This window comes from Myotis lucifugus, unplaced genomic scaffold (genome assembly GCF_000147115.1).
Source record: "Myotis lucifugus unplaced genomic scaffold, Myoluc2.0 scaffold_1042, whole genome shotgun sequence".
Lineage (NCBI taxonomy): Eukaryota > Metazoa > Chordata > Mammalia > Chiroptera > Vespertilionidae > Myotis > Myotis lucifugus.
In genome coordinates, this window is record NW_005872090.1 from 91,216 (window position 1) to 115,464 (window position 24,249).

Consider the following 24,249-nt stretch of genomic DNA (forward strand, 5'->3'; position numbering starts at 1 on the left):
CCCGCCCGCCCCGCCACTGGGTCCACGGCCCCGCCCACCAGGAACACGGAAGCCATGGAGACCAATCCGAGGCCGAGGACTCTGTGAAGGGGGCGGGGCCAGAGCGTGGGGCGGGGCTTCGCCGAGGCGCGGAGCATTGTGGGACTGGGTGCCGGCCGGAAGCGGCTACCTGGTGGGAGGACGGGCCCTGGGGCTCCTGTAGGCGCACACGTTGGGGCCCCTCTGGCGCCTTCCCGGGGGGTGGCCCGCGGCCCTGCTGGCTGCCATCACGTGCCCCCCCATCCTGGGCTGGGCAGAGGCCCACCTTCGCTGGGAGAGACGCGGTCAATGACTTTAACTTGCAGTGTTAGACCAGCCTTGCATTCCTGCCTAACCCCGTTTTCATATATTTTCAATTTTAGTATTTTTTAAAAAAATATTTTTATAGCCCTGGCTGGTTTGGCTCAGTGGATAGAGCGTCGGACTGTGGACTGGAGGGTCCCAGGTTCGATTCCGGTCGAGGGCACAGGCCCGGGTTGCGGGCTCGATCCCCAGTAGGGGGCGTGCAGGAGGCAGCCGATCAATGGGTCTCTCTCATCACTGATGTTTCTATCGCTCTCTCCCTCTCCTTTCCTCTCTGAAATCAATAAAAATGTATTAAAAATAGTTAAAATGCTAAATTTTGTTTTTAAAAATATATTTTTTAATAGATTCTAGGGAGGAAGGGAGAGGGAGAGAGAGAAATATCAATGAGGAGAGAGAATCTTGGATAGGCTGCCTCCAGCACGCCCCCTGCTGGGGTCGAGCCGTATGCGTCCTCCCCTGGAACCAAACCACAACCCTTCGGTCCTCAGGCCTAAGCCCTAACCACTGCGCAACCAGCTCGGGGAGACCGCTCTTCTTTCCTATTACAAGGTTTTCCCCATTTATCCTTTGTCGTGGATTATTTATGTACTTTACTTTTACACGGTTACAAGCCCCTAAAAGATGGGTATTGCCCTGGCTGGTTTGGCTCAGTGGATAGAACTTCAGCCTGTGGACTAAAGGGTCCCGGGTTCGATTCCAGTCAAGGGCACATGCCCGGGTTACAGACTCCATCCCCAGTAGGGGGCGTGCAGGAGGCAGCTGATCAATGATTCTCTCTCATCATTGATGTTTCTCTCTCTCTCCCTCTCCTTCCTCTCTGAAATCAATTTTTAAAAAAATTAAAAAGACACAGTGCCTTCTTAAAAAAAAAAGATGGGTATTATTTTTATCTGCACTGAGGACTAGGATGTTAGTCCGAGGAGCAGTGATGCCCCTGAAGCCTGTAGGTAACAGGCCCAAGAGCTGGGATTGGCCCCCGACGCAGGCCCATGAGGAGGGCACCCCACAGCCGCAGGCCCCGCCTGAGCTGTGTGAGAGTCCCGTGGGAGCGGAGAAGAGGTGCCCACCCCTCCAAGGACACTACGTGCTCCCCGCATGCAGATCCGGCCCCTAAAAGCAGAACATTTCTGGGGAGTGGAGTGGGAGGTTATGGGTAACACAGGTAAACGGTGCCCTCTGGTGGGGACTTTTGAGTGAGACAAAAATGTGCACCTTCAGGGCCCGCTTGTAGTCCACAAGTGTTTACAGAAATCACCAGCTAGGGAGCTTTAAATATTTCCAAGATAAATGAAAAGGTAAAAAAAAAAAAAAAAAAAGGAAATAATTTCAAAGTTAAAATTACAAGAGTTGGCCAGGCTGGCGTGGCTCAGTGGCTGAGCATCAATCCATTTTTTATTCAGCAAATATGTCTATCTTTCGTTTCTAAGTGTTCTGGTTACCTTGTGGTACACTTATAGTTTTATTTCCAATATTCAGATCGTCTGAAAGTTTCTCCTGTCAATAATGTGAGGAAGGGGTCCAGCTTCACTTTCTATCTGCACACCCTGCGCTGAGCCCTGGGCCCGAGTGTGGAGATTAATACTAATTAATTTCATCCTCACGGCAGTCCTCTGAGGTGTCCCCTTTCATAGATGGGGAGACTGAGGCTTACAGTAACGCACCTAAGATCACACAGGAAGTGGAGTAAATTTTTTTTTTCTTCTATTTTGACTTCTATAGTGAAAATCCCATTCTGGCTTTCTGTACATTTTTTTCATTAGGTTGTGTGATTCTTCTTGTTGTTATTGATGTGTAGAAGTTCTTTCTATGTTTTGAGGGTGAGTCATTTTTAGTTACATGTGGCCTGCCTTTTCACTCTCTTAATGCTATATTTCAGTAACAGATTTCTTCATTTAAAAATAATTGCATATTGTTATGTATTTTAAATATTAATATTTTCATTTATGGTTGTTGTTTTTTTACCTGTTTACCCTTGTCCTACTTTCTCATATTGTTGTTTTGTTTGGTTGGTTTTTTGTTTGTTTTTTGTCGTTGTTGTTTTTGTTGATCCTCCCTCACCCGAGGATAGTTTTTCCATTGATTTTTTAAAAATATATATTTTATTGATTTTTTACAGAGAGGAAGGGAGAGGGAAAGAGAGTTAGAAACATCGATGGAGAGAAACATCGACAAGCTGCCTCCTGCACACCCTCCACTGGGGATGTGCCCGCAACCAAGATACATGCCCTTGACCGGAATCGAACCTGGGACCCTTGAGTCCGCAGGCTGACGCTCCATCCACTGAGCCAAACCGGTTAGGGCTCCATTGATTTTTAGAGAGTGGAAAGGAGGGAGCGGCGGAGAGAGAGAAACATCGATGTGACAGAGACTCATTGATTGGTTGCCTACCACACAGCCCCAACCGGGGCCAGGGATTGAACCTGCAACCCAGGTATGTGCCCTTCATGGGGAATCGAACCTTCAACCCTTCAGTGCATGGGTCAACACGCTAACCAATGAGCTACACTGGCCAGGGCTCATTTTTTAATTTTAAACGCTTTTGTTGCTTTTATAATTTGAACCATGAAAACCAGTAGAAGCAGACCACCATAGGCCGCACAAACCCCCTTTAAAATGGTTCCGCCCTGCAGCTCTCCAGGCTGGCACCCTGGCCCTGCTTGGCCTCAAAAGAACCCTCTACTCAGCAGCCCCATATCAGGACCCCCTGCACAGCTCGGGGGCGATGGGGAAGGTGTGGGAGGCCAGCTGTAACCAGAAAGCCATGGGGAAGCAACCTCTAAAGCCGGAGGCTGAAGACACTCACAGGAAGGAAACTGCTGCCCGGGCAGCCCAACTGAAGGGTGTGAACGCCAGAACGGGCCCTTCCCCAGCGGCCAAGTCGCCCCTGTGCACGGAGTCCCTGGGAGGCCTTCCCGACCCCGCGCTTCACAGATAGTCTGTCCCCGGCTGGTGTTAGGTCCTGAGGACACGGCCCCTTTCATTGCTTTTTGGATGAGACAGGAGTCCTTCTAGCCTAGAGGGAACGATGTGCCAACAGATTCCCGGTCTCTCCTGCACCCAAAGACCACAGCCCCTGCCCGGCTGGCCTGGCTCAGTGGTTGAGCTTCAACCTATGACCCAGGAGGTCACAACTTGATTCCCGGTCGGGGCACATGCCCGGGTTGCGGCTCCATCCCCAGTGGGGGGTGTACAGGAGGCAGCCAATCAATGATTCTCATCATTGATGTTTTTATCTCTCCCTTTCTCTCTGAAATCAATAAAAAAATATTAAAAAAAAAACACTGCAGCCCACCCACACCTGCAGCCATCCAGACCCTCTCCTCTCCCCGGAACACCTGGCCACCCGCTGGCCTGTAGTCCGCCCTCCCTCCTCGCCCTCAGTAACTGACGGAGAAATGCTGGCTGATGCCTGAGCAGGGACGAGCCCACCCTATGGCTCCCTGCCTGGGTGGACAGGTCCGGCCCACCATGGGCTGACCACAGCCCCGACCCTGTCCCACCCACTCCACCAGCCACACCTCCCTGGTGGCCCCCAAAGACGGTCATGGCACCTAGTTTGCTGGCTGGACTTTATTCCCATCCCCGGTCTTGGCCAGGGGTGGACGGCGGGTGGAGAGCTGTGTCCTGAACCCCCGCTGGAGGGCAGGGGGGGCTGGGACCAGGGTCCGGCCAAGGTCGCCAGCGGGTCAGCGGTAGAAGTCCGGGTCTGCAAGGTCCGGCAGGAAGTAGCGCTGCAGGGCTGGCTGCAGGAGCAGGGGCGGCAGCGGGCGGGCAGGCCTGGGCCAGTCCACGGGGAAAGGCCGCAGCTCCACCCGAGGCAGCGGCAGCTTCAGCGTCCGGATGGAGCCGTCGAGGGTGCGGCCCTCACCGTGCCGGGCCAGCATCTGGCCTGGGGTCGTCAGGGCAGTGAGGCCTGGGGTGAGGTTGAGGCCCCGTGGGACCCAAGCTGGGGTGGGGGTGGGGTGGAGCTCAGGGTCCAATCTCTACCCCTGTCCCCACTCACCCCTCAGTCTCATTGCAGATCCCTGGAGCTTGATCTCCTGGAGCCTGAGAATGGGGTCAAGCCTAGGGTGGTAAGAAGGTGGGTGTGAGCCCTGGCTGGTGCTGCTCAGTGGATAGAGCGTCAGCGTGCAGACTGAAGGGACCGAGGTTCGATTCCAGTCAAGGGGGACCTGCCTGGGTTTCGGACTCGATCCCTAATAAGGGGCATACAGGAGGCAGCCAATCGATGATTCTCTCTCATCATTGATGTTTCTCTCTCCCTCTCCTTTCCTCTCTGAAATCAATAAAAATATATTTTAAAAAATAAAAATAAAAAAGAAGGTGGGTTTGACTGAGCCAGGCCCCCAGCCACCCCGTGGGCCCTGCCCCAGCCGGTGCCCGGCGCCCTCAGCCGCTCACAGGTGGTCGCGGGGCTGTGGCACCACGGCGTTGGGCGGCAGCAGGTGCGGCCTCTGGTCCCTGGCCGCCTCCTGCAGGCAGCTCCTCCGATGCTTGCAGAAGAAGTTGAGTGCGTCGATCGGCCCCAGGTCCAGCATCTTCGACCGCGACCAGTCTGTCTGCTCCAGCGGCAGTGGGTGGTCGGGCATCGCGTCGGGCGCGGAGGAGCGCACGTGGATGTCGGGCACGGAGGAGAAGGGCATCAGGCTCTCCGAGAGCGTGCGGTGGCTGTGGTGGACGGGGAACTGCGAGGTCAGCGGCTGGACCTGGGAATCCAGGGTCACGGGGCCCAGGTCTCTGGGCAAGCCCGGCTGCAAGCGTGTCCAGGAGACGGTGGAGAGTGCGGAGTGCACCGAGGGCCCCGAGGAGCCCGGCGACAGCACAGTCTCAGAGACCTTGGGCAGCACCTCCGACAACCTGGCAACTGACGGCTGAAAGGCTTCTACCTGCGGGGGAGGGGGGAGGGGGTGGGGCAGGAGGCCGGATCGGGTGCTGCTCCTGGACCCCAGCTGGACCCCGCTGCAGACTCCCTCCCAGGAAGAAGCAGGAAGATCCCGAGAGAGGCGGGACTGGGAGGACAGGTGCCGTGGATCTAGAGCAGTGGTTCTCAACCTTCCTAACGCCGCGACCCTTTAAGACAGTTCCTCATGTTGTGGTGACCCCCAACCATAAAATTATTTTCGTGGCTACTTCATCACTGTAATGATGCTACTGTTATGAATCGTCATGTAAATGTCTGATATGCAGGATGCATTTTCACTGTTACAAATTGAACAGAATTAAAGCATAGTCATTAATCACAAAAACAATATGTAATTATGTATGTGTTTTCCGATGATCTTAGGCGACCCCTGTGAAAGGGTCGTTCGACCGCCAAAGGGGTCGCGACCCACAGGTTGAGAACCGCTGATCTAGAGCAAGGCAAGGCCTCCCAGCCTCCCCTGCTCTCCCTGCACCTGGGGAAAGCCCTGGGCGAAGGCAAGAGGTTCCACTGGCAGGTCCCCCGCCTCCCACCTCCAGGAGGTGGGTCATCTCCTCCAGCTTCTGGGAACAGCATCTGCGCAGCACGGCCTTGCAGTGCAGGTCCAGGTCCTGCACCCAGGTCATCATCTCCCTGAACAGGAAGCCCTCCGGGTCCTGGAGGCCCAGCCCTTCCAGCAGCTTCTTGAGCTCAGGCCTGCGACAGGTGAGGGCGGCTCATGCCCCGTCCCCCAGCTCCTGCCTCCCACCCCTGCTGCCGAGGGCGGCCTCACCTGCAGGAGGCTGGCGAGTAGAGGAGGTAGGACATGAGCTCCAGCACCACCTCTCGGGATTCCAGGGAGCAGGCCAGTTGCAGCTGCAGAGCCAGCATCACGAACTGCCTCTGGGTCTTTTCCTGAGCACCGGCAGGAGGGCGATTTGTGGGGCCCGCCTGGAGCATGACAGGGCGGGTTGGGGCGAGGCGGGCGGGGTGGGGCGAACCTGGAGGTTGGGGGGCTCGTCCAGGTTGAGCAGGTACTTGAGGGTCTCCTGCAGCTTCTTGTAGAGGGTTTTGTTCATCTCGGGCAGCAGCCTCAGCAGCGCCCGCAGGATGTGCACACGGTGCTCCCAGGAGGCCTCCTTCAGCAGGTCCATGAGCCGCGAGGCCAGGCCGTCCACCGTGCCCACCTCGGGGTACGCCTGCAAGGACAGCGAGCTGAGGCCCTGCCCCTTCCCCCCTTTCCCCCAGCCAGTTTTCCCAGGGCATTCCCCCCCCCCCCCGGCCCGCCCCCCACAAACCTCCAGGGTGGAAGGATGGGGAAGAGCTTTTTGAACCAGTTCTGGATGACAAAGAAACGCAGGAACCTGGGCAGGTGCCCGTAGCGCAGTTCCCAGAGCGAGTGCCCGAGGCGGTGCTGGTGGCGGCGGAGAAAGGTCTCTGTCCTGGCAGTGGTTTCCCGGATGTGTTTCTTGGCCAAGAACTCATATCTCTGGATGGTGGTGGTGCCGTGGAGGGTCGTGGTGACCACCGAAAGCCTCGCTTCCCTCTCTGCTCCACTCACCGCAGCCCTGCTGGGGGCGCGCCCCTGCATCACTGCCGGTTTCTCAAACGCCAGCAGTTCCTGGGAGGGCTCCGGAGACGAGAGGGGATAGTCCAAGGTCCAGTCCAGCTCCAGGTCCAGGTCCAGGTCCAGGTCCTCGTCCCCCTCATCCGACCACTGGATCTGGCTCCTGGTGCGGGGCTGTCTGCCCCGCAACAGCCACAGGTCCTCCTGGCTGCCCGCTGGCTGCAGAGGGGACAGCACCACTAGCCACTGGCACGAGTGGCACACCCCCCCCCCCCTGCAGAGCCCTCCCCTGCCCACAGGGCGAGCGCCAGCCCCGCCCCTTGCCTTAGAAGATTCTCGGGCAGTCAGCTGAGGGAGATTCCCCAGGCCGCTGACCTCCTGGGGCAGCCACATCTGCTGCAGCACCACGGAGTTGGGGACCCAGCCTGGGAAGTGGATGGGCCTCCGCAGGTTCTAGGGGTAGAGGACAGCCTGGTGGGCGAGGACTGACTTCTGCCCTGTTCCAGAGGCGGTCTGGGCAGAGTACCTGCCACCGCCCAGCTTCCTGCCAGGCCTCCAGGCGCTGAACGGGTGCCCCCCACACAACACACAGGCAGGTGGAGCCTTCAGAAATCACGAGGAGCCCTGGCTGGTGTGGCTCAGTGGATAGAGCAGCGGCCTGCAGACTGAAGGATCCTGGATTCGATTCTGGTCAAGGGCACATGCCCGGGGTTGTGGGCTCGGTCCCCAGTGTGGGGTGTGCAGGAGGCAGCCCATCCATGATTCTCTCTCATCATTGATGTTTCTATGTCTCTCTCCCTCTCCCTTCCTCTCTGAAATCAATAAATATTTATGTTTGTAGGAAAAGAGAGACGATGGGGAGCACCATCAGGGTGACCCCTGCAGGGAGGGCCTCTGGGGGGGGGTCTCACCTTGTAGTGCTGAGCAGAGGCAGGAAAGAAGCCCCCGAGGTCGGACAGGAGCTCTTTGGGTCGCCTCTCCAGCAGCAGCGGGACCTGGGGACGGGCCAGGGGCTCAGAGCCCAGCGGGGGACTCTGTGCCCCCCCCCACAGCTCTGCCCTGGGGGGCGGTTTGTAGCATCCCCCCGGCCTGGCCCCTTACCCTGTGCTTCAGGTGGGAAGACGGTGCTTCTGGGGACGCAGGCCTCTCCTGTCGGAGCTGCTCCGACTGCATCTGCAGGTCCACGCTGAGGCCCAGGAAGGAGCTCAGGGAGGAGTGAGCCAGCAGCTGGGGCACGGGAGGAGTCAGGGTGGGGGGCAGGGTCCTGCAGTCAGGGCGGAGGTGGGGCAGGGGTGGGAGGCCTCACCTGGGATGCCCTGCTGTGTTCCCGCTTGTGGGTGGGTGGGATGGGCAGGGTGACTCGGGGAGGGTGGGCGAAGCGCTGGCTCAGGGCCCCCCGGTCCCGTGGAGGCAGCATTTTGGGAGAGTCAGTGCGGACCCCAGCCTTCGCCAGACTGGGGGTGACGCTCGACACATCCCCATTCTTCTCCACTGTGATGGCCGTGCTGGTCCACTGCTGGGACTCTGTCCTGGGATGCATGCCCTGGGGGGGTGCAGGCAGGGCAGGGGGTGGTGTCAGAGCCCCAGGATGGAGGAAGGGGCTGGTGCGGGGCTGGTGCGGGGAAGCACCCCACCCACCAGCAGGGCCGGGCCGTAGACCAGATACAAGTAGTTGTCAAAGGCCTCCAGTTGCTGCTGCCAGGAGAGCGGGGCCCGGGCTGCTGGCACCACCTGACCCCGTCTCAGCTGTTGAAGGTCTTGGTCCCGGGCAGATAAGGGTTCCAGGTCCTGGGGCAGGGGGTCAGAGGTCAGCCCATTCTTCCCGGAGTCTTGCCATGTGCTACCCAGATAACCGCAGGGATCCCAGGCCTGCCCCAGGGATGTGGCCCAAGCCTGGGCAGGGGGCAGGGCTGGGCATTGGGGTGGGGAGGGGTCAGGATACACCTCACCTCCTTCAAGACCGGCTGCTGAGGTACTGCCGTCCAGTGGCGGAAGAAAGACAAGGCCGAGCTGTAGACAGAGATGATAGGAGGTACGCTAAGCGGGACTGGACTGAGGCCGGGACAGTCATCCAGGAGGGTGGCCAGGCCCCTGAGGGGGCACAGGAGACAGGAGGGGGGTGCCAGGGCTGGGACAGGCTTGAGGTGGCCCCAGGGGCCTGGGAGCCCTGGGACTTCGTGCTGGGACACTGGGGGCACACAGCCAGACCTTGAGCCAGGGCAGCTGGGTGGGAGTCTCCGGGTTGGCTCAGCAGGCCTGCTGGCTGAACTGAGGCTGGCCACCCCATGCAGGCTGGACAACCTCTGCAGCTGGACCGAAGTCAGCGACTCCTGGGTGGTCAGCGGCAGCGGCGGGTCATCGAGCCCATCGGGGGGCTTCTGGCACAGCTTCTGAGCAGGGAAAGGAGCCTGGAGCCCTGGCCGGGAGGCTTGTGTGCCCGCAGCAGCCCCACCCACACCCCCCGGGCTCACGGCACACCTTCACCAGGTAGGCTGTGGGCAGGTAGAGCCTGTGGGGCACCAGGCAGAGGCGGGAGCCCAGGGCCAGCACCAGGTCTCCATTGTTGCTGGAGAAGGTCAGAGCCTGAGGCGCCCCGTTCAGCTGCAGGAGTCTGCAGGGGGGTCCGGGGCATGAGGCCAGCCTTGCTCCAAAGAGCAGGAAGTGCAGGGAGCAGGAGGGTGAGAGGCTCTCTCCCCTGTTCAGCCGCTAGACTCTGCTGGGGGGGAGGGAGCTGCCCCCAGGGTCCCAGCCAGGCCTCCCACCCGCCCTCCCTCCTTCCCTCCCTCCCTCCCGCATCAGGGCCCAGCCCACCGCAGCAGGCGGTTCTCGGTGGTCCAGATCCGCATGGTGCAGTCCAGGCTGGAGGAGGCGTACAGCTTGAGTGTGGGGCAGCAGCACAGGCCTGGGGGCGAGGCTCAGAGTCAAGAATCAGGGCCAGCCCTGGCCAGTTTTGCTCAGTGGATAGAGCCTAGGCCTGCAGACTGAAGGGTCCTGGGTTCGATTCGGGTCAAGGGCACATGCCCGGGTTGTGGGCTCCATCCCCAGTGGGGGGTGCAGGAGGCAGCCGATCAATGATTCTCTCTCATCATTAATGCTCCTATCTCTCTCTCCCTCTCCCTTCCTCTTGTGAAATCAATAAAAAATATATATATATAGCCCTGGCCGATTTGGCTTTGTGAATGGAGTGTCGGCCTGCGGACTCAAGGGTCCCAGGTTCGATTCAGATCAAGGGCATGTACCTTGGTTGTGGGCACATCCCCAGTAGCGGGTGTGCAGGAGGCAGCTGATCGTTGTTTCTCTCTCATTGATGTTTCTAACTCTCTATCCCTCTCCCTTCCTCTCTGTAAAAAATCAATAAAATATTTATATATACATATACACACACACACACACTAGAGGCCCGGTGCACAAAAATTTGTGCACTCTGGGGGGGGGGGTCCCTCAGCCCAGCCTATGCCCTCTTGCAGTCTGGGACCTCTCGGAGGGTGTCCACCTGCTGGCTTAGGCCCGTTCCCTGGGGGATCGGGCCCAAGCTGGCAGTCAGACATCCCTCTGGCAGTCCGGCAGCCCTCGGGGGATGTCCACTTACCAGCAGGGAGCAGACCTAAGCTGCAGTTGGACATCCTTAGTGCTGCTGAGGAGGCGGGAGAGGCTCCCGCCACCACCGCTGTGCTGGCAGCCATCAGCCTAGCTTGTGGCTGAGCAGAGCTCCCCCTGTGGGAGCGCACTGACCACCAGGGGACAGCTCCTGCATTGAGCATCTGCCCTCTGGTGGTCAGTGTGTGACATAGTGACCAGTCATTCCCAATCGTTCTGCTGTTAGGGTCAATTTGCATATTACCCTTTTTATAGGATAGAGGCCTGGTGCATGGGTGGGGGCCAGCTGGTTTGCCCTGAGGGGTGTCCGAGATCAGGGTGGGGGTCCCGCTGGGGTGCCTGGCCAGCCTGGGTGAGGGACTGATGGCTGTTTGCAGGCTGGTCAAGCCCTCCCCAGTGCGGACTCTCACCCCATGGAGGTTTGGCCAGCCTGGGTGAGGGGCTTATGGCTGTTTTCAGGATGGCCACACCCCCTTTAGGGTGGGGGGTTCCCACTGGGGTGCCTGGCCAGTCTGGGTGAGGGACTGAGGGCCGTTTTCAGGCTGGCCAAGCCCCCCGGCGACGGAAGCTCCTAGCCTCTCCTTTTTTTCTTTATTTTTTTTTTATTCCGGGATTTATTTACCTTCTATAATTAAAACTGTAGCCTTGAGTGGAGCTCAGAGCTGGCCAGAGCGGGGGGGGGGGGGGGGGAAGCTTGGCTTCCTCCATCGCCAGGGGCAACCCAAGCCTCCTGCTTGCTCCAGCTCCGTGGCCATGGCTGGCTGAAAGCAGGTATCTGGGGTTTATTTATCTTCTATAATTGAAACTTTGTAGCCTTGAGTGGAGCTCAGAGCTGGTTGCAGCAGGCAGGAAGCTTGGCTTCCTCCATCACTGGGGCAACCAAGCCTCCTGCTTGCTCCAGCTCCATGGCTGCTGGTGGCCATCTTGGTTGGGTTAATTTTCATATAGTCGCTCTGATTGGCTGGTGGGCGTGGCTTAAGGCATAGCGAAGGTACGGTCAATTTGCATGTTTGTCTTTTATTAGTGTAGATATATCCACCCCTCGGCCCTGCCCCCTCACCAGTGATGTGGTCCAAGTGGTCGTCCTGGGGCCGGTGGTCATAGCGCTGGCTGTTGTGCAGGCCAAACTGCACCAGCCCGTAGGTGGCGCTGTCAGGGTCCTCGAAGGCCACCATAATGTTCCTCCGGAGTGCGCACAGCGCCAGGGCGGGGTGGTAGCAGGAGAAGGTGCGTAGCAGGCTCAGGCTCTCCTCCGAGTAGGGGAACATACGCCACATCTTCACCGTCAAGTCCCCGCCTGCCAGGTGGGGCAGAGCCAGTGCTGGGCCTTTGTGCAGGGAAGGGGTTCCCGGCTCTGGGGCAGCGGGAGGGGGTACTGACCGGAGGTCACGACGCTGTTCCAGGTCGATGCGATGGCAGTGACCGGGCCCGGGCTGTGCGCCTCTGTGTGGAAGACGGGCTCCAGTGTGTGCCAGCTGAGCACCGACAAGGTGCCGTCCGTGTGCCCCACCACCGGCAGGTACCTGCAGGCGACACCGGCCTGTTGGCACGGGCCCCACAGGCCCGCCCGGCCCTCACTGGCTCCGACACCTACCTGTTCTTTTCTTTTCATGTACATCCTTTTTAAAAAATATGTTTTTATTGGTTTTTTAGAGAGAGAGAGGAAGGGAGAGGGGGAGAGAGAGAGAAACATCAATGAGAGAGAATCATGGATCGGCTGCCTCCTGCACGCCCCCGACAGGGGATCCAGCCTGCAGCCCCGGCATGTGCCCTGATCGGGAATTGAACCTGCGACCTCTTGGTTCCTGGGTCGACGCTCAACCGCTGAGCCAGACGGCCGGGCCACCTACCTGTTCTTCTCCTTCCAGGTTCGGATGTCGCTGTGGCCCACCTCACCTTTGCGCTGGCGCACCGTCTCCCAGGTGGAGAACGCGCTCCTTGGGTCCGTGAGGTGGCTGTAGAGGTGCAGGCAGCAGGGCCGGGGCGCGGGGAGCGGCAGCGGGCTCTTGCGGAGCAGCACGCACATGGGGCTGCACGCCGCGTTGGCCCGCACCAGGTGCCCGGCGCACGTCAGCAGCCACAGCACCTCGCGCGGAAGGCAGTAGGCCACTGCGGCGGCGCAGTCCTCAGGCCCCAGCAGCAGCGCGCTCACTGTGCGCCCCGTCTCGGGGTTCACCAGGTAGACGGAGCCGTCGGTGCAGGCGCACACGAGGCGAGCGGGCAGGTACGGGGGCAGGGGCAGCTCGGGCGCCACCTGCAGGTGCAGGATGGGTGCGGAGAGCTGCGCCAACGGTGAGTATAGCTCGCGCAGGCACCACAGCTCCACGCTGCCCGCGCGCACGGAGAGCACCGGCCAGCCGGGGAGGGCGGGCGCCAGCAGCTGGTTCACGCTCTCGGACCGCGTGCTCTGGCCCCAGTAGCTCAGCATCACTTCGCCCACCTGAGCCACCGCCTGCAGGTCCCACGTGCGGAGCGTCCCGTCCTGAGAGGCGGACAGCACCAGGGTCGTGTTGGGGAGCACGGCCATAGCTGTCACCGGGCCTGCAGGAGGGCGCGTGTCACTCGGGTGCACCAGGGACCGAGAGGGGAAACCGACCAGCTCGGGTGACGATAGAGAGAGAAGCTTGGCCAGAGATGGCGGAGATTCTGGACAGCGCGGCGCTCTTTACGCCTGGGTGGGGCGGGGTGTACCTGTGTGGCCCACGAACACCATCCGGATCTGCCAGTCAGCCCCCCACACCTTCACCGTGCTGTCTCGGGAAGCTGTCACCATGGCCTCCATCTCCCCGCAGTACGCCAGGTCAGAGATGGTGCTGGGGGAAGGCCCCGCGGACTCAGCATGGCCTCCCGGGAGCCTCTGCGCCCGGCCCAACTGGCTTTCCCTCCCCTGACTCCCTGGGCCCCCTCACGTTTTGTGGAGATCCTGGCACACGTCTGTGACAGTCCAGGTGCGCAGATCGAAGGTGAGCACAGCCGAGCCATAGGCTGCGAAGCAGCGAGGGACGTAGTTGGGAGCCAGGGGCCCCAGAGCCAGGCGCGTGAGGGCACCAGCGCAGCTTAACTGGGGCTGCAGCGAGGGCCCGCAAGGCAACAGGCAGCGACCCTCTAAACGGAACTTCCAGAGCGCCAGGCCTCCGCCCGCCTCCGCCACCAGCAGCAGGCCCAGGTCCGGCACCGGCAGGCAGGAGATGGGCTCGCGGCGGGGCGGCCGACCCACTCTGGGCTCACTCAGCCACAGCAGGCTGAGGTCGGGCTTGAGGATGGCCAGCCCTGCGGGGCCCCAGCCCACGAAGCGGCTCATGGAGCCCAGCGGGCCCAGCACAGCCACCAGCCCCGTGAGTGCCACGGGCGCCGGCAGCGTCCCGAGAGCCCAGCCGTCCTCTCGGTGCAGGTGCAGGCAGCCCGCCCCGTCCAGCACCACAAAGCGTCTCCCCACGGGGTCCAGCGCCACCGAGCGCAGCCCGGCCACCACCTCCAGGCGGCGCAGCGGCTCCAGTCCGTGCGTCAGGCGAGCCACGCGCAGCTCGGACCTCTTCTCCTGCGGGCAGGCGGGGTGGGCGGGCGGTCAGTCCACTGGGGGGAGCGGGGAGAGAAGGCGCCCCGCCTCGGGAGCCCAGAGGAGGGCTGGCTCCTGCTAGGGACCCCGAGGGGAGCCGCCAGGCCAGGAGCGAAGCCTCCAGGCAGAGGCCGTGGGCCAGGCGCACCTTCTCCACGATGTTGCGGAGGCTTCTCCGCAGCAGCAGCCACAGCAGGCGGGCGCGGGCGTTGGGGGTCGTGCTCCTCATGAAAAGCTTCGGGACCAGCTTCGAGAACGACAGCTCTGCGGGCCGTGGGGGCAGCGCCGTCAGTCACCGCCACTGTGCGGCCTGGGGCCCCACCCCAGAGGGTGGCGGGCAGCCGGACCGTCTGGAGGGCCCTGTGGGTGCGGGGCTGCCCGAGGCGCTTTGGGTTCCGGCTGACATCGCGCCTGGGTGCGGGCCAGGCCGGCTCACCCCGTTCTTCGAGCAGCCCGGGGTCCGGGACGCCATAGTTGTCAGTGTCGTTCAGGTCTGGGTCCAGAGTCATGTTGTCTTCTACTAAAAAGGGGTTGCCGACATCGGACACATCCGTCTCCATTTTGGCGGCGGTGGCAGGTCCAGGCGGCTTAACAGCCCCTACTGCCCGTTGCTAGGATACCAGGGGACGTAGCCCCGCCCCACGCAGGCCCCGCCCCACGCAGGCCCCGCCCCCAGGCCCCACAGAGCCCAGGTCCACAATAAGTCACATAAACTTTTATTGGAAACAAACAAGCTGCAGCAAAGTGACACTCAGTGCACGCTGCCCAGTGGGCGAGGTGGGGGTACAGGTGGGCACCGAGAGCGGCCCACGCCAGGGAGGACGACTGTCAGGCCTGCTTGCTGGGTCTCAGGCCCTTCGGGCTGGAGTGTGCAGGCCCAGGGTACAAAATACAAAAATAAACTCTGTGGTCCAGCGGTCCCTGCCTCAGGCAGTTCGTTTGGGCACGGCAGTGGCTGTGCCCACCAGGCCCCGTGTCTGTCCAGTCCAGCCACAATGTGGGCAGCAGAGCCTGTGGGGGTGAGTGGCCGTCCGTAGGCTGGAACCAAAGGGCTAGGTGGGCAGCTGGAGCTGGAGCCGTGCCAGGGTCTGGCCAGCAGCTGGGGAGGCCCAGGGCCCCTCAGGTGGGCAAGTCCAGGCACTGGTTGACGCTGGATGAAGCTGGGCCTCTGCTTCTCCTCCTCACATACAGATCACCGGGACTCTGGGCAGAGGGGGGCACACAGGAGCCTTGAGGAGCTAACACCCAGGAGACCAGGCAGAGGGCCCCACCCCGCCCTGCCCACCCCACGCTCCAGGGAGCCCGTCTGCTGACACCATCACACACCTGTCCTCCATGGGGCCGGTCTCCTCGGATCCGCCCTCATTGCCTCCATCTCTGAGTTCCTCCTCCTCCTCCCCCAGCTCCATGTCCAACTCATTGCCTGCCTCCGAGGGTGTGTACGTGGATCCACTGGGGGAGGTGGGGAAGCAGTCTTAGAACTGCCCACCCTGGCCTGCTGCTGCCCCTGGAGGGGACAGAGTCAGGAGTGGGGTGGGCCTAACAGGAAGCTGGGGGAAGGGACAGACGCCAACCTGATGGAGCGACAGCTGAAGAAAACAATCCGCTTAAGCCGCTTGTTGTAGAAGAAGTAGTTAAAGGACCAGAGGCTGCCATCTTCCCCAAAGGGGTCCGAGTCCAAGTCCGGGTTGTAGCTGGATAGTGTGGAGTGAGATGGGTGTGAGGCCCCAGGTGCCACACACACCCAGCGCCCACCTGCAGGGACGCCAGCCCACCTGTAGATGTCACACTCGGCCAGGCAGATCTCCTCGTCCACTGCATTCCACAGCTGCGGCTTCAGGGCCTTGAAGTCCTCCCGCACAGCCGAGAACAGACTGCAGTTGACCGCATTCACCACCTAGAATGGGCACAGCTCGGCTGACTAGGTGCCAGGACAGCAGGCATGGACTGGGTTAGGGGCCAGTAAAAACGGGGAAGACAGCGTGAACAGCTGTGGGTGGGGGAGCCCTCACCCAGCTGAGACTGGGCTCCCGGCTGAACTCGTGGCTCCGGGCCGTGCTGAAGTCGTAGTCGGGGCGGAAGGACTCGTTGAGCGTGGCGATCAGGTAGAAGAGCGTCTTGCGGCTGCACGTGTCGCTCAGGGGGCCCTCATCCTCGCCGCCTTGGCTCTTGCTCAGTCTGCACAGAGAAGCGTCAGCCCAGCACTGCCCTGCGCCCGACAGCCCCCGTGGGCAGGCCCTGCCCAGGCTCACCTGCTGGGGCTGAGGCCCGAGGTCTGCGGTGGGGACAGGGCCTCCAGCACGTGTGGCTGGCCTTCCTGGCAGAACTGCTTGAACATGTGCTTGTCATCTCCTGCCATCTTACAGGAGTAGCTCTCGATCCTGCAGGGTGGACACAGGTGGGACCGTGGCACGCCACCCCCCGGTTCCCCTCAGGGCCAGGGCAGAGGGAGCTCTGAGACCCCGGCTCCTCCAGCCCCGCCCTCACCTGCCAATGATGTGAGCATCTCCAGTCTCCACAGTCAGCTGTGAGTTGATGGCCTCGAAGCTCGAGTTCTCCAACAGCTTCATGTCCTTGGGGAGGGCGTCCTGTGCTCTGAGGGGCTAGTGCGGCCCTGAGGACAGGAGGCCAGCCCATGGGTATCTGGCCCCCGGTCCTCTCCTTTCAGCTTTCTCTCGGGTAAATGAAGCCCAAGTAAACAAGCTAGGCCCCGCCCACAGCCTGCTCCCAGGCACAGCACAGGCCGGAGGCGATGCGATCCTGTTACCTGAGATGGCCAGTCCAGGCCCCAGCGCAGCCACACCCCCTGCACCTCTTTGGAGTCCTGGGTCGGGGCTGGGGGCCCACAGAGCTCCTGCTCACCCCAAGACTGCTGGGTTCGTCTCTTCCTTAACACTCCCCATCCCGGTTTGGAACCCGGACCCCTGGGGCCCGGCTCGGGCTTGAGGTCACTTGGACTACGCGCTCTTCCCTGTTCTGCGGGCGGCTTTATAGCGAGGGGAAGAGGAAACCTGTAGGCTCCTCCGTTCTCCAAAATGTGCCTAGCTTCTTCGGGAACGGAGGGAGGGCTCACGGCCCCGGAACGGCACGTACGCTGGCCGCTAGCGCGCTCCAGAGCCCGCCCCGCAGCGCCCGCCTCCCGGCCGGGCCTAGTAGAACCCCAGCCTAGCAGCGGCGAACTACAAATCCCAGAGGGCCGTGCACCCCAGACATGCGCAAGGCCGGCGCGAGGCCTGCTGGGGTCTGTAGTTCTGGAGGCCCCGATACGACGCCGAGCACAGGGCGGACACCTACTTGTTTGCTGCTCTACGCTCTATCTGGCCGGGCAGAGCCAGGCCGGGTCAGGTCGGTTGGCGTCAATGCGAGTGAGAAGGCGGTGCGGGCTCCGGGCAGCGCGGGATCCTCAGGATCGGAGGGCGGCGCCGCGGCCTCCGCTTGGGCCGCACTGTATCCGGAGGAAGAAGCTCTGCGGCGACATCCCGTTACTCCCGGCCCTGCCGGCCGATCCGGGCTGCCACCGCGACATAACTTCGCCCCTGCACGACGCCCGACTATCACGATGGTCCTGCCCGCCGACCGCCACAGATCGCCCCAGCTAACGAGCTAGCGACCGACCGACCTCTGCCTCCCGGGGCCGGACAACAACAAGCGCCCGCAAGGCCCGGCCCCACGCCTCTGAATGGCCGGCTCCAGCCGCTGCGATCGGGAGCTCGGAGAGCCATTGGGAACGTTACCCGCCGCTCAGTCCCGTCTTTTACATCTATTGGCCGCAGCACCTGTCCGTCACTCTTCTCACCGCCCGAACCCGTCTTCCTTCCTAGCGCCCATTGGTCACGGCTCCTTGCCTGCCCCGCCCCCGGTGGCCGCCAGGTTCCCAGGAGAGGCTGCTGATCTGCGCGGTGTGGGCGGGGCCGGGCTGCGGGGCGCGGCGACCACCGGAAGGGGTCTGGGAGCGGCGTCCAGCGTCCAGCTCCCGCCCGGGTAGACACGGGCAGCTGAGCTGCAGCTCTCCCGCCCGCCCCAGCCTTTAAGGCGACGGGACCGCGCCTGCCGTCTAGTCGTGGCCGGCGCATCCGTCCCTGACACTTTACCCCGACGTACAAGCCTTCAGGCCCAGCCTCGACCGCCCGTGTCCGAGAGCCCTGGACCGAGTACATCCTGGGCAAAGCCGGAGGGTCCGATCCCCCCCTTTCCCTCCTTACACCCCGGGCTTCGACCCGCTGGCCCATCCCGGAACCCCAGGCTCGCGGCCTCGGTTTCCGGCCGGCACAAGCGCCCGGCGGTCCCAGCCCACGAAAGCGAAGTCGGACGCCGAGACACGGCTGGACCCGAGATGGCGCCGCCGGCGGGCGGAGCGGCGGCTGCCCCGGACCCGGGCTCGTCCACGGTGCTGCTGACTGTGCACGCCGCCGTGAGGCCGCTGGCCGCCGGACCGGACGCTGAGGCGCAGCTACGGAGGCTGCAGCTGAGCGCGGACCCCGAGCGGCCCGGGCGCTTCCGGCTGGAGCTACTGGGCGCGGGGCCCGGGGCGGTGAGTGGGGGCGGCAGCCCCTCCGCTTGCCGTGGAGTCCCCGTAGCAGGACACTTTCCCGGCTCCGTTTCCTCCCCTGCGAACGGGGGGAATGGTGCCCTCACCTGGATAGGACTCCGGTGCGTTTCCTAAGAGAAGCCGTAAGGCGCGTGGGACAGCGCAGTGGCCAGGCCTGTACCTCGTGCCTTCGGTCCCACGTCTGTGCTTGCGGGAGGCCTGAGCTCTGCCTCTCCCACCCTCAGGTCGGTTTGGAGTGGCCTTTGGAGTCCGTCTCCTACACCGTCCGAGGCCCCAGCCAGCACGAGTTGCAGCCTCCGCCAGGAGGGCCTGGGGCCCTAAGCCTGCGCTTCCTCAACCCCCAGGAAGCCCAGCGGTGGGCAGCCCTGGTTCGAGGTGCCACCGCGGAGGGACACAATGGTCAGTGCCGTGGGGCAAAGGTTCATTCGGTTGGCCAGGGACTGTGCTGGGAGGGCGGGAGTCTCCCTGGCCCTCAGGCCTGGATGGGGAAGGCAGTGGGTAAAGCTGGGCCCACTGCTGGCCGCCTGGGGAGGCCCCCAGGAGAAAGCGGGGAAAGGAACGGGCCCAGAGCTGGGGCCTGGAGGACCAGACTGGTGTGGAGGGGTAGAGCCAGCAGGCCCAGGACCTGGGGCGAAGACACTGTCTCAAGAGCCGCGGGAAAGTATTCAGTGGGAGAGGGACAGGCTCGGACTGCGCTCCTCAAGGTTGGCTGCGACCTGCACTCGTGGGCGGGTGCAGATAGGGCTGGAGAGAAGGATGTTTCCAGAGATGCTTAGGAGATGAAGTCGGCTGGGTTTTGTGGGTGTTTAATTAGAAGAGTTAATGGTTGGGACAGAAAGACGGGGAACCAAATGCCCTTGGGCTCCCAGAAAGGAGTCCTGTTTGGAAGAGCATGGACGGGGGTGAGAGTGGTGAGTCTGGGCTGGAGCTGGGCCTCTGGAGGTGGGAAGGGTTAACCGGGGTCAGCAGGAGCGAAGAGCCCACAGATGCATCAGAAGAGCTGCCAGAGGGGCAGGAGGAAAACCGCACAAGATGAGGTGCATAGATAGCATTTGCAGAGGGAGAGAGCTCTTCCATTCACTCAGTCGCCAGGTGTATCCCTGGTACCGTTCCGGACTCAGCACTCCCTGAGGCCTTGGAGACTGAGCGTGAATACAACTTCCAAGTCTCTGCTCTCTCGGAGCGTTTGGTTCTAGCGGGGAGGCAGATGTAGTGAGTAAATAAAATTGTGTCAGATGGTGGGAGAGATGGGAGTGGGATGGAGGCAGTGAGGCCTCCTTAGGTGACACCGAGTGAAGTTGAAGACTGAGGTGTGACCCATGTGGCCAGAGAGCAGTGGGTACACAGGCCCTGAGGCACGAGCATGCATTGAGCCGGGGCCAGCTGGTGCTGGGTGCCTGGGCGCCCTGCTTGTCTCAGTGGGCGGGCGGGTCAGAATTCTGAGGGGCTGAGCTGCCTCAACTCAGGTGGGCTGGGCCTTAAGCGGAGGGAAGGGGAGACAGCAGCCAGCTCTGTAAGGACACCCAGGGCAGACAGTGGCCTGGGAGGGCTTGTCTGGGATGGGAGTCTGCGGTTGCTGATGGTAGAGGAAGGAGAGGGGATGGAGGTTCCTGAGGGCGCCAAGAAGAGGCCATGCTGACTGCAGGGCTCCTACGCATCTGCTTTGGTTCTCCTGTGAGGTCAAGGGAATATCCCTGGCTGGTGGAGAGGGCTTGTGGAGGCCAGGAGAAGTCTAGCCTCCGTGGCAGAGGGACACAGGTGGGACCAGATGGCAGAGGGTCCAGAAGGTTCCAGAGCACAAGTGCAGCTCCAGCTCTGAAAGGAGTCAGCAGGGACCCTTGGAAAGGCCAAGGCTTGAGGGAAGGCTGGACTGAAAGTGTGGCCAAGGCAGAGTCCTGGCATGAGCTGAGGGGAGGAGGGAGGAGGCAGGAGGCAAGGGTCCTGGACACCTGAGGTCAGAGAGCAGAGGCCCAGGTGAGGTGAGTACTCAGCGGGGAGGCTGATCTCGGGAGACCACCTGCCCACCCCACGTCTTCCCTCCTAGGCAGTGACACCCTGCCTCCAGCCCTGGGCCCAGAGACGTGCCCTGTTTCCCCACCCAGTCCCCCTGAAGCGCACACACTCAAGGCCCCCAAGATGGATGGTCCGAGTTCTGGAGACTTGATGGAGAAAGGTAAAGGCAGGTGGCCAAAGGGGGTGGGGCAAGCTGCCATGCCCAGCTGTGATGGTGCACTCTTTCCTTGTAGAAGAGCTGGCAGGGCGCCTGGCCCAGGCCATTGAGGATGGAGATGGGAAGGGGGCAGCCCAAGCTGCAGCCCTCCTGGCCCAGCATCATGTGGCCCTCAGTGTCCAGCTCCAGGAGAGCTGCTTCCCTCCTGGCCCCATCAGGTGAGACCTGGACTTCGTCCTCACCCACCCTCCCAATCCTCCAGGCACCCCATCATTCTCTGAACCGAAATTCTGGCCCAGCCTACAGGTCACAGTGGAAGATGCTTCGTCCTCTGCCCACGTCTCGCTGCAGGTCCACCCCCACTGCACCATCTCGGCCCTCCAGGAGCAGGTGAGCACGGGGCCGGGGGAGCCCTGCTGGAGGCAGGGACCCCGGGTGACTGCCTGGCCCTGACGCTCTGGCTCCAGGTCTTCTCGAAGTTTGGCTTCCCACCAGCTGTGCAGCGCTGGGTCATTGGCAAGTGCCTGTGTGTGCCCGAGCGCAGCCTCGCCTCCTACGGGGTCTGGCAGGACAGGGACCCTGCTTTCCTCTACCTGCTCTCAGCCCCGCGAGAAGCCCCAGGTCAGTCCTTGGTTGTGTTGGGTGAGGAAGGTGGGGTACAGCTGACAAGGCCCTGAGCCCCACCCCCTCTACCATAGGACGCAGCCGTCAGTGCCCCCAGAAGATGGATGGGGAACTAGGCCGCCTGTTTTCTCAGACACTGGGGCTGCCCCGAGCTCCTCAGCCAGGCAGCTCCAGCCTCCCCAGCCCCCTTCAGGTAGGCAGGAGCCAGGTAAGGTGGGCCTGGGCAGCTGTGGGCATCGGAAGGAAGGGGTCAGCAGCTACTGTTCCTCCTCCGCAGCCCGGCTGGCCCTGCCCTTCCTGCACCTTCATCAATGCCCCGAGTCGGCCTGGCTGTGAGATGTGTAGCACCCAGAGACCCTGCGCTTGGGACCCCCTTCCTGCAGCCTCTACCCAGCAGTCGCCAATGGTACCAGAGGCAGGGAAGGGGTGGGATGGGGAGGGCAGCAGAACAGCAAAATGACTCCTCTTCTCCCTACCCCCAGGTCACAAGGAGAGAGGACGGCCCTTCCCTTCCCGGCCCAAGGTCCCTGGATGCTCTTCTGAACCTCTCCGGGGATCTCCACTGACAGCTCCCTGGGGACATATCCAGAGATTCGGGGAGAGGCCATGAGCCAGACATTAAAGATTCTTCTGAGCCAGCTGAGTGCCCCCACTTTGTGCAGACTGGGCAGCTGGGAGGATGGAGAGCAGGGCACAGTGCCACCCAGGACACCTGGCAGAGAGGGCAGAGTCTGGCTCTCAGCTGGGCTGCCCAGCCGGGTCCAGGTAGCTACTCAAGAGCTTACTTGGACCCCAAGTCCCAAGAAGCCTACAGGCATGGTACTGAGACCTTCTCATACACTGAGAGGCTTGCAGAGCCCTCACCCCCCACCCCAACTGCTGACCACTGGGCTAGGGCCCTCTGTGAGCCCCACTCCCAGCCACCATGCCTCCCCTCCTCCACCTAGAGCCCTTCAGGCATGCACCCTTTTCCTTTCTCCCACTCAGCTCTCTGCTCTCCTAATTGGCCACCACTCCTTAGGGCTGCTCCAGCCAGGATGCCTTAAATTCCCTTCTGGGGACAAGAAAAACTCAGGAGCCCTGAGCCAGGGCCCTGCGCTACTGCTAAGGCAACATGTCCGAGGCTCTCCTACCACTGACAGACCCACTGCGGTCCCCCTCCCCAGCCGGCTGCTGTTGCTCCCAGCTCTGCCTGGCTGTCTGGCCTGGACCCGCCACAGCTGCCTGTTGACTGCTAGGAGCGCTGCACTCCCCGCTCCCCTCCAGCAGGACCCTTTCTCAGTGGACCCCGCCAGCGGTGCAGCCAGAGGCCAGGAGCACATTCTGGGCTGGCTCCCCCTGCTTATCTGCTTCCTGGGCAGAGGTGAGAGTTTCTCCCTCCCAGCCATGCCCAGCCCAGCAGCTCCCTCAGCTCCTACTGCAGGCCAGGCCCCTCCCTCTGGAATGCGGCCAAGGGCTCCCTTCCTGCTGCCCTCAGAACGAAGGCCAAGGGGTTCAACACTGACACTTGGCTGGTTTCTCTGGCAGATCCCTGGGCCATGTCCAGCCAGGCCCTTTCCACCTCTCTCCCTACCCCAAGGAGCTGCCATCTCTAACAGGTCTCTGCTTCCTGTCTCACATACAGACCTGATGGGACTCCCAGCCAGCAGTTAGTGCCACACGGCACGAGACAGTCCTGGGAGCTCTGAGGGCAAAGGTCTCACTCTGAGTCCCCTGCAAACTACACTCTCATCACACAATAGCCCAAATGTGTCTATTGAGAAACTTAATTTATTTCCATGATAGAGGCTGAAGGATCTGGAGCTCCAGCCCAGTCTCCTGCCCCCTCCCCTTTTGTCCCAGAGAAGAGGGGCTTGGCCAAGAGGGCCAGCTGGGGTCTAAAGAGACCCAGGGTGGCTTCCTGGCTTGAAGGCCCATTCAAACAGGATGGCAAGCACACCTTCGGCAGGGTCACTTGGGTGGACGATATGCCAGCTTCCGGCTCTTCAGTACTGACCACTTGTGCCGCTTCATGGCGTATACCAGGGGCAACAGCAAGCCCATCATCATCAACATCTGGGGATGAGACAGGCTCAGAGAAGGGAGGCAGAAAGGAGCCCTGCCCAGCTCCCAGCCTCCCTCTGCCATGCCCACTGTGCCCCCTTGCCCGATCCTTTCACCTTGAGCCCCATGCGTTTCCGATGGTCATGCTCTGGCTCGGATGCCCAGCGCAGGAAGGTGCACACATCCTTGGCTACCTGGGACATGGTAGCTGGGGTGCCTGGACCAAGGACAGGTGGTGAGGGCTACCCTTGGGGCCCCTGCCCAACCTAGGATACCCCCAGAGCACCCCTTCCATGGTAGATGGGTCCCTGCCCAAGGCTTCAAAAGGGATGGGACCCCTCAGGACACAATGGCATGAGCTGGTCAGGGCAGTGAGGCTGCCCACAAGCCTGAGACACACACAGTGCCCCAACCAAGGGAACCCAGTGGGGAAAGTAGGGAACTCACCATCGTCAAACTCCAAGACCTCGTCGTAGATGGGAGGAGCCATGCCGATGGACTGGCCAGGGAAGTAGGGGTTGAAGTAGAGGCCTTCTCGTAGCGACACCCCGGTGGGCGGCTCACAGTAGCCCGTGAGCAGGGAGAAGACGTAGTCTTCACCACCGTGCCTAGGACCAAATCCATGCCGCCTCAGCCTCTGGCAGGAGTGGGACCTGCCTCCCCTCCCGCCAGCCCTGCGGGAAGCCTGCGTACCTAGCTCGCACGATGTAGCTGAGGTCAGGGGGCACGGCTCCATTGTTGGCTGCTCTGGCAGCCTCAGGGTTGGGGTACGGTTTGGGGAAGTAGTCAGACAGCTTTCCGGGTCGCATGAACATCTCCCCATCATCATTGGGGCCGTCCTGAATCTCCATCTGCCACGAGAGCACCATCACCACCCTGCTCTGTCCTCCACAGAGGG

At 61.9% G+C, this 24,249-nt stretch overlaps 4 protein-coding genes across 6 annotated transcripts; 1 reads left to right on the plus strand and 3 right to left on the minus strand.

Moving 5' to 3' along the window:
* Window positions 1-3,916: 3,916 nt before the first annotated feature.
* On the minus strand, window positions 3,917-14,582 carry WDR97 (WD repeat domain 97). The gene is given in 23 exon segments (XM_023747900.1): window positions 3,917-4,234; window positions 4,349-4,538; window positions 4,700-4,709; window positions 4,747-5,396; window positions 5,635-5,962; window positions 6,039-6,160; window positions 6,247-6,460; window positions 6,544-7,058; window positions 7,137-7,265; window positions 7,724-7,807; window positions 7,914-8,039; window positions 8,119-8,355; window positions 8,451-8,764; window positions 8,767-9,202; window positions 9,291-9,423; window positions 9,624-9,714; window positions 11,470-11,706; window positions 11,790-12,028; window positions 12,260-12,950; window positions 13,101-13,222; window positions 13,319-13,947; window positions 14,114-14,229; window positions 14,402-14,582. Coding segments are annotated over 23 exon segments (5,940 nt in total). The 5' UTR covers window positions 14,526-14,582; the 3' UTR covers window positions 3,917-4,031.
* An 82-nt stretch (window positions 14,583-14,664) lies between these two features.
* MAF1 (MAF1 homolog, negative regulator of RNA polymerase III) lies at window positions 14,665-17,645 on the minus strand. 2 transcript variants are annotated; one of them, XM_006107156.3, is made up of 8 exons: window positions 17,260-17,645; window positions 16,453-16,579; window positions 16,218-16,346; window positions 15,978-16,143; window positions 15,741-15,862; window positions 15,540-15,659; window positions 15,292-15,417; window positions 14,665-15,168 (listed from the first exon to the last, which is right to left on the minus strand). In XM_006107156.3, exons 2-8 carry the CDS (start codon window positions 16,533-16,535, stop codon window positions 15,147-15,149), a joined length of 768 nt encoding a protein of 255 aa, XP_006107218.1. In that variant the 5' UTR covers window positions 16,536-16,579; window positions 17,260-17,645; the 3' UTR covers window positions 14,665-15,146. The 2 variants fall into 2 exon arrangements, with proteins under 2 accessions (XP_006107218.1, XP_014304635.1); XM_014449149.2 differs by lacking the exon at window positions 17,260-17,645 and adding an exon at window positions 16,733-17,230.
* Window positions 17,646-17,843: 198 nt separating this feature from the next.
* SHARPIN (SHANK associated RH domain interactor) lies at window positions 17,844-21,946 on the plus strand. 2 transcript variants are annotated; one of them, XM_006107155.3, is made up of 9 exons: window positions 17,856-18,496; window positions 18,739-18,913; window positions 20,559-20,687; window positions 20,761-20,902; window positions 20,984-21,074; window positions 21,152-21,305; window positions 21,383-21,501; window positions 21,586-21,714; window positions 21,791-21,946. In XM_006107155.3, exons 1-9 carry the CDS (start codon window positions 18,299-18,301, stop codon window positions 21,872-21,874), a joined length of 1,221 nt encoding a protein of 406 aa, XP_006107217.1. In that variant the 5' UTR covers window positions 17,856-18,298; the 3' UTR covers window positions 21,875-21,946. The 2 variants fall into 2 exon arrangements, with proteins under 2 accessions (XP_023603658.1, XP_006107217.1); XM_023747890.1 differs by lacking the exon at window positions 20,761-20,902 and having other exon boundaries at window positions 17,844-18,496; window positions 20,947-21,074.
* A 1,114-nt stretch (window positions 21,947-23,060) lies between these two features.
* Window positions 23,061-24,243, minus strand: LOC102423565 (cytochrome c1, heme protein, mitochondrial). The gene is made up of 4 exons (XM_006107157.2): window positions 24,045-24,243; window positions 23,799-23,959; window positions 23,468-23,568; window positions 23,061-23,363 (listed from the first exon to the last, which is right to left on the minus strand). The coding sequence occupies exons 1-4, from the start codon at window positions 24,218-24,220 to the stop codon at window positions 23,259-23,261; spliced, it is 543 nt and encodes a 180-aa protein (XP_006107219.1). The 5' UTR covers window positions 24,221-24,243; the 3' UTR covers window positions 23,061-23,258.
* Between the last annotated feature and the right edge of the window lie 6 nt (window positions 24,244-24,249).

Bases quoted from the DNA above. Each gene is read 5' to 3' on its own strand.
- MAF1 (XM_006107156.3), bottom strand. From the start codon at position 16,535: ATGAAGCTGTTGGAGAACTCGAGCTTCGAGGCCATCAACTCACAGCTG. The intron at 16,347-16,452 runs GTGAGGGCGGGG...TCCACCCTGCAG, and splicing joins GATGCTCACATCATTGGCAG to GATCGAGAGCTACTCCTGTA. The intron at 15,418-15,539 runs GTTGGCGTCTGT...CACCTCCCCCAG, and splicing joins TTCAGCTGTCGCTCCATCAG to TGGATCCACGTACACACCCT.
- SHARPIN (XM_006107155.3), top strand. From the start codon at position 18,299: ATGGCGCCGCCGGCGGGCGGAGCGGCGGCTGCCCCGGACCCGGGCTCG. The intron at 18,914-20,558 runs GTCAGTGCCGTG...CTTCCCTCCTAG, and splicing joins CACCGCGGAGGGACACAATG to GCAGTGACACCCTGCCTCCA. The intron at 20,903-20,983 runs GTGAGACCTGGA...ATTCTGGCCCAG, and splicing joins TTCCCTCCTGGCCCCATCAG to CCTACAGGTCACAGTGGAAG.
- LOC102423565 (XM_006107157.2), bottom strand. From the start codon at position 24,220: ATGGTGCTCTCGTGGCAGATGGAGATTCAGGACGGCCCCAATGATGAT. The intron at 23,960-24,044 runs GTACGCAGGCTT...ATTTGGTCCTAG, and splicing joins AGCTACATCGTGCGAGCTAG to GCACGGTGGTGAAGACTACG. The intron at 23,364-23,467 runs GTGAAAGGATCG...TCTCATCCCCAG, and splicing joins GGAAACGCATGGGGCTCAAG to ATGTTGATGATGATGGGCTT.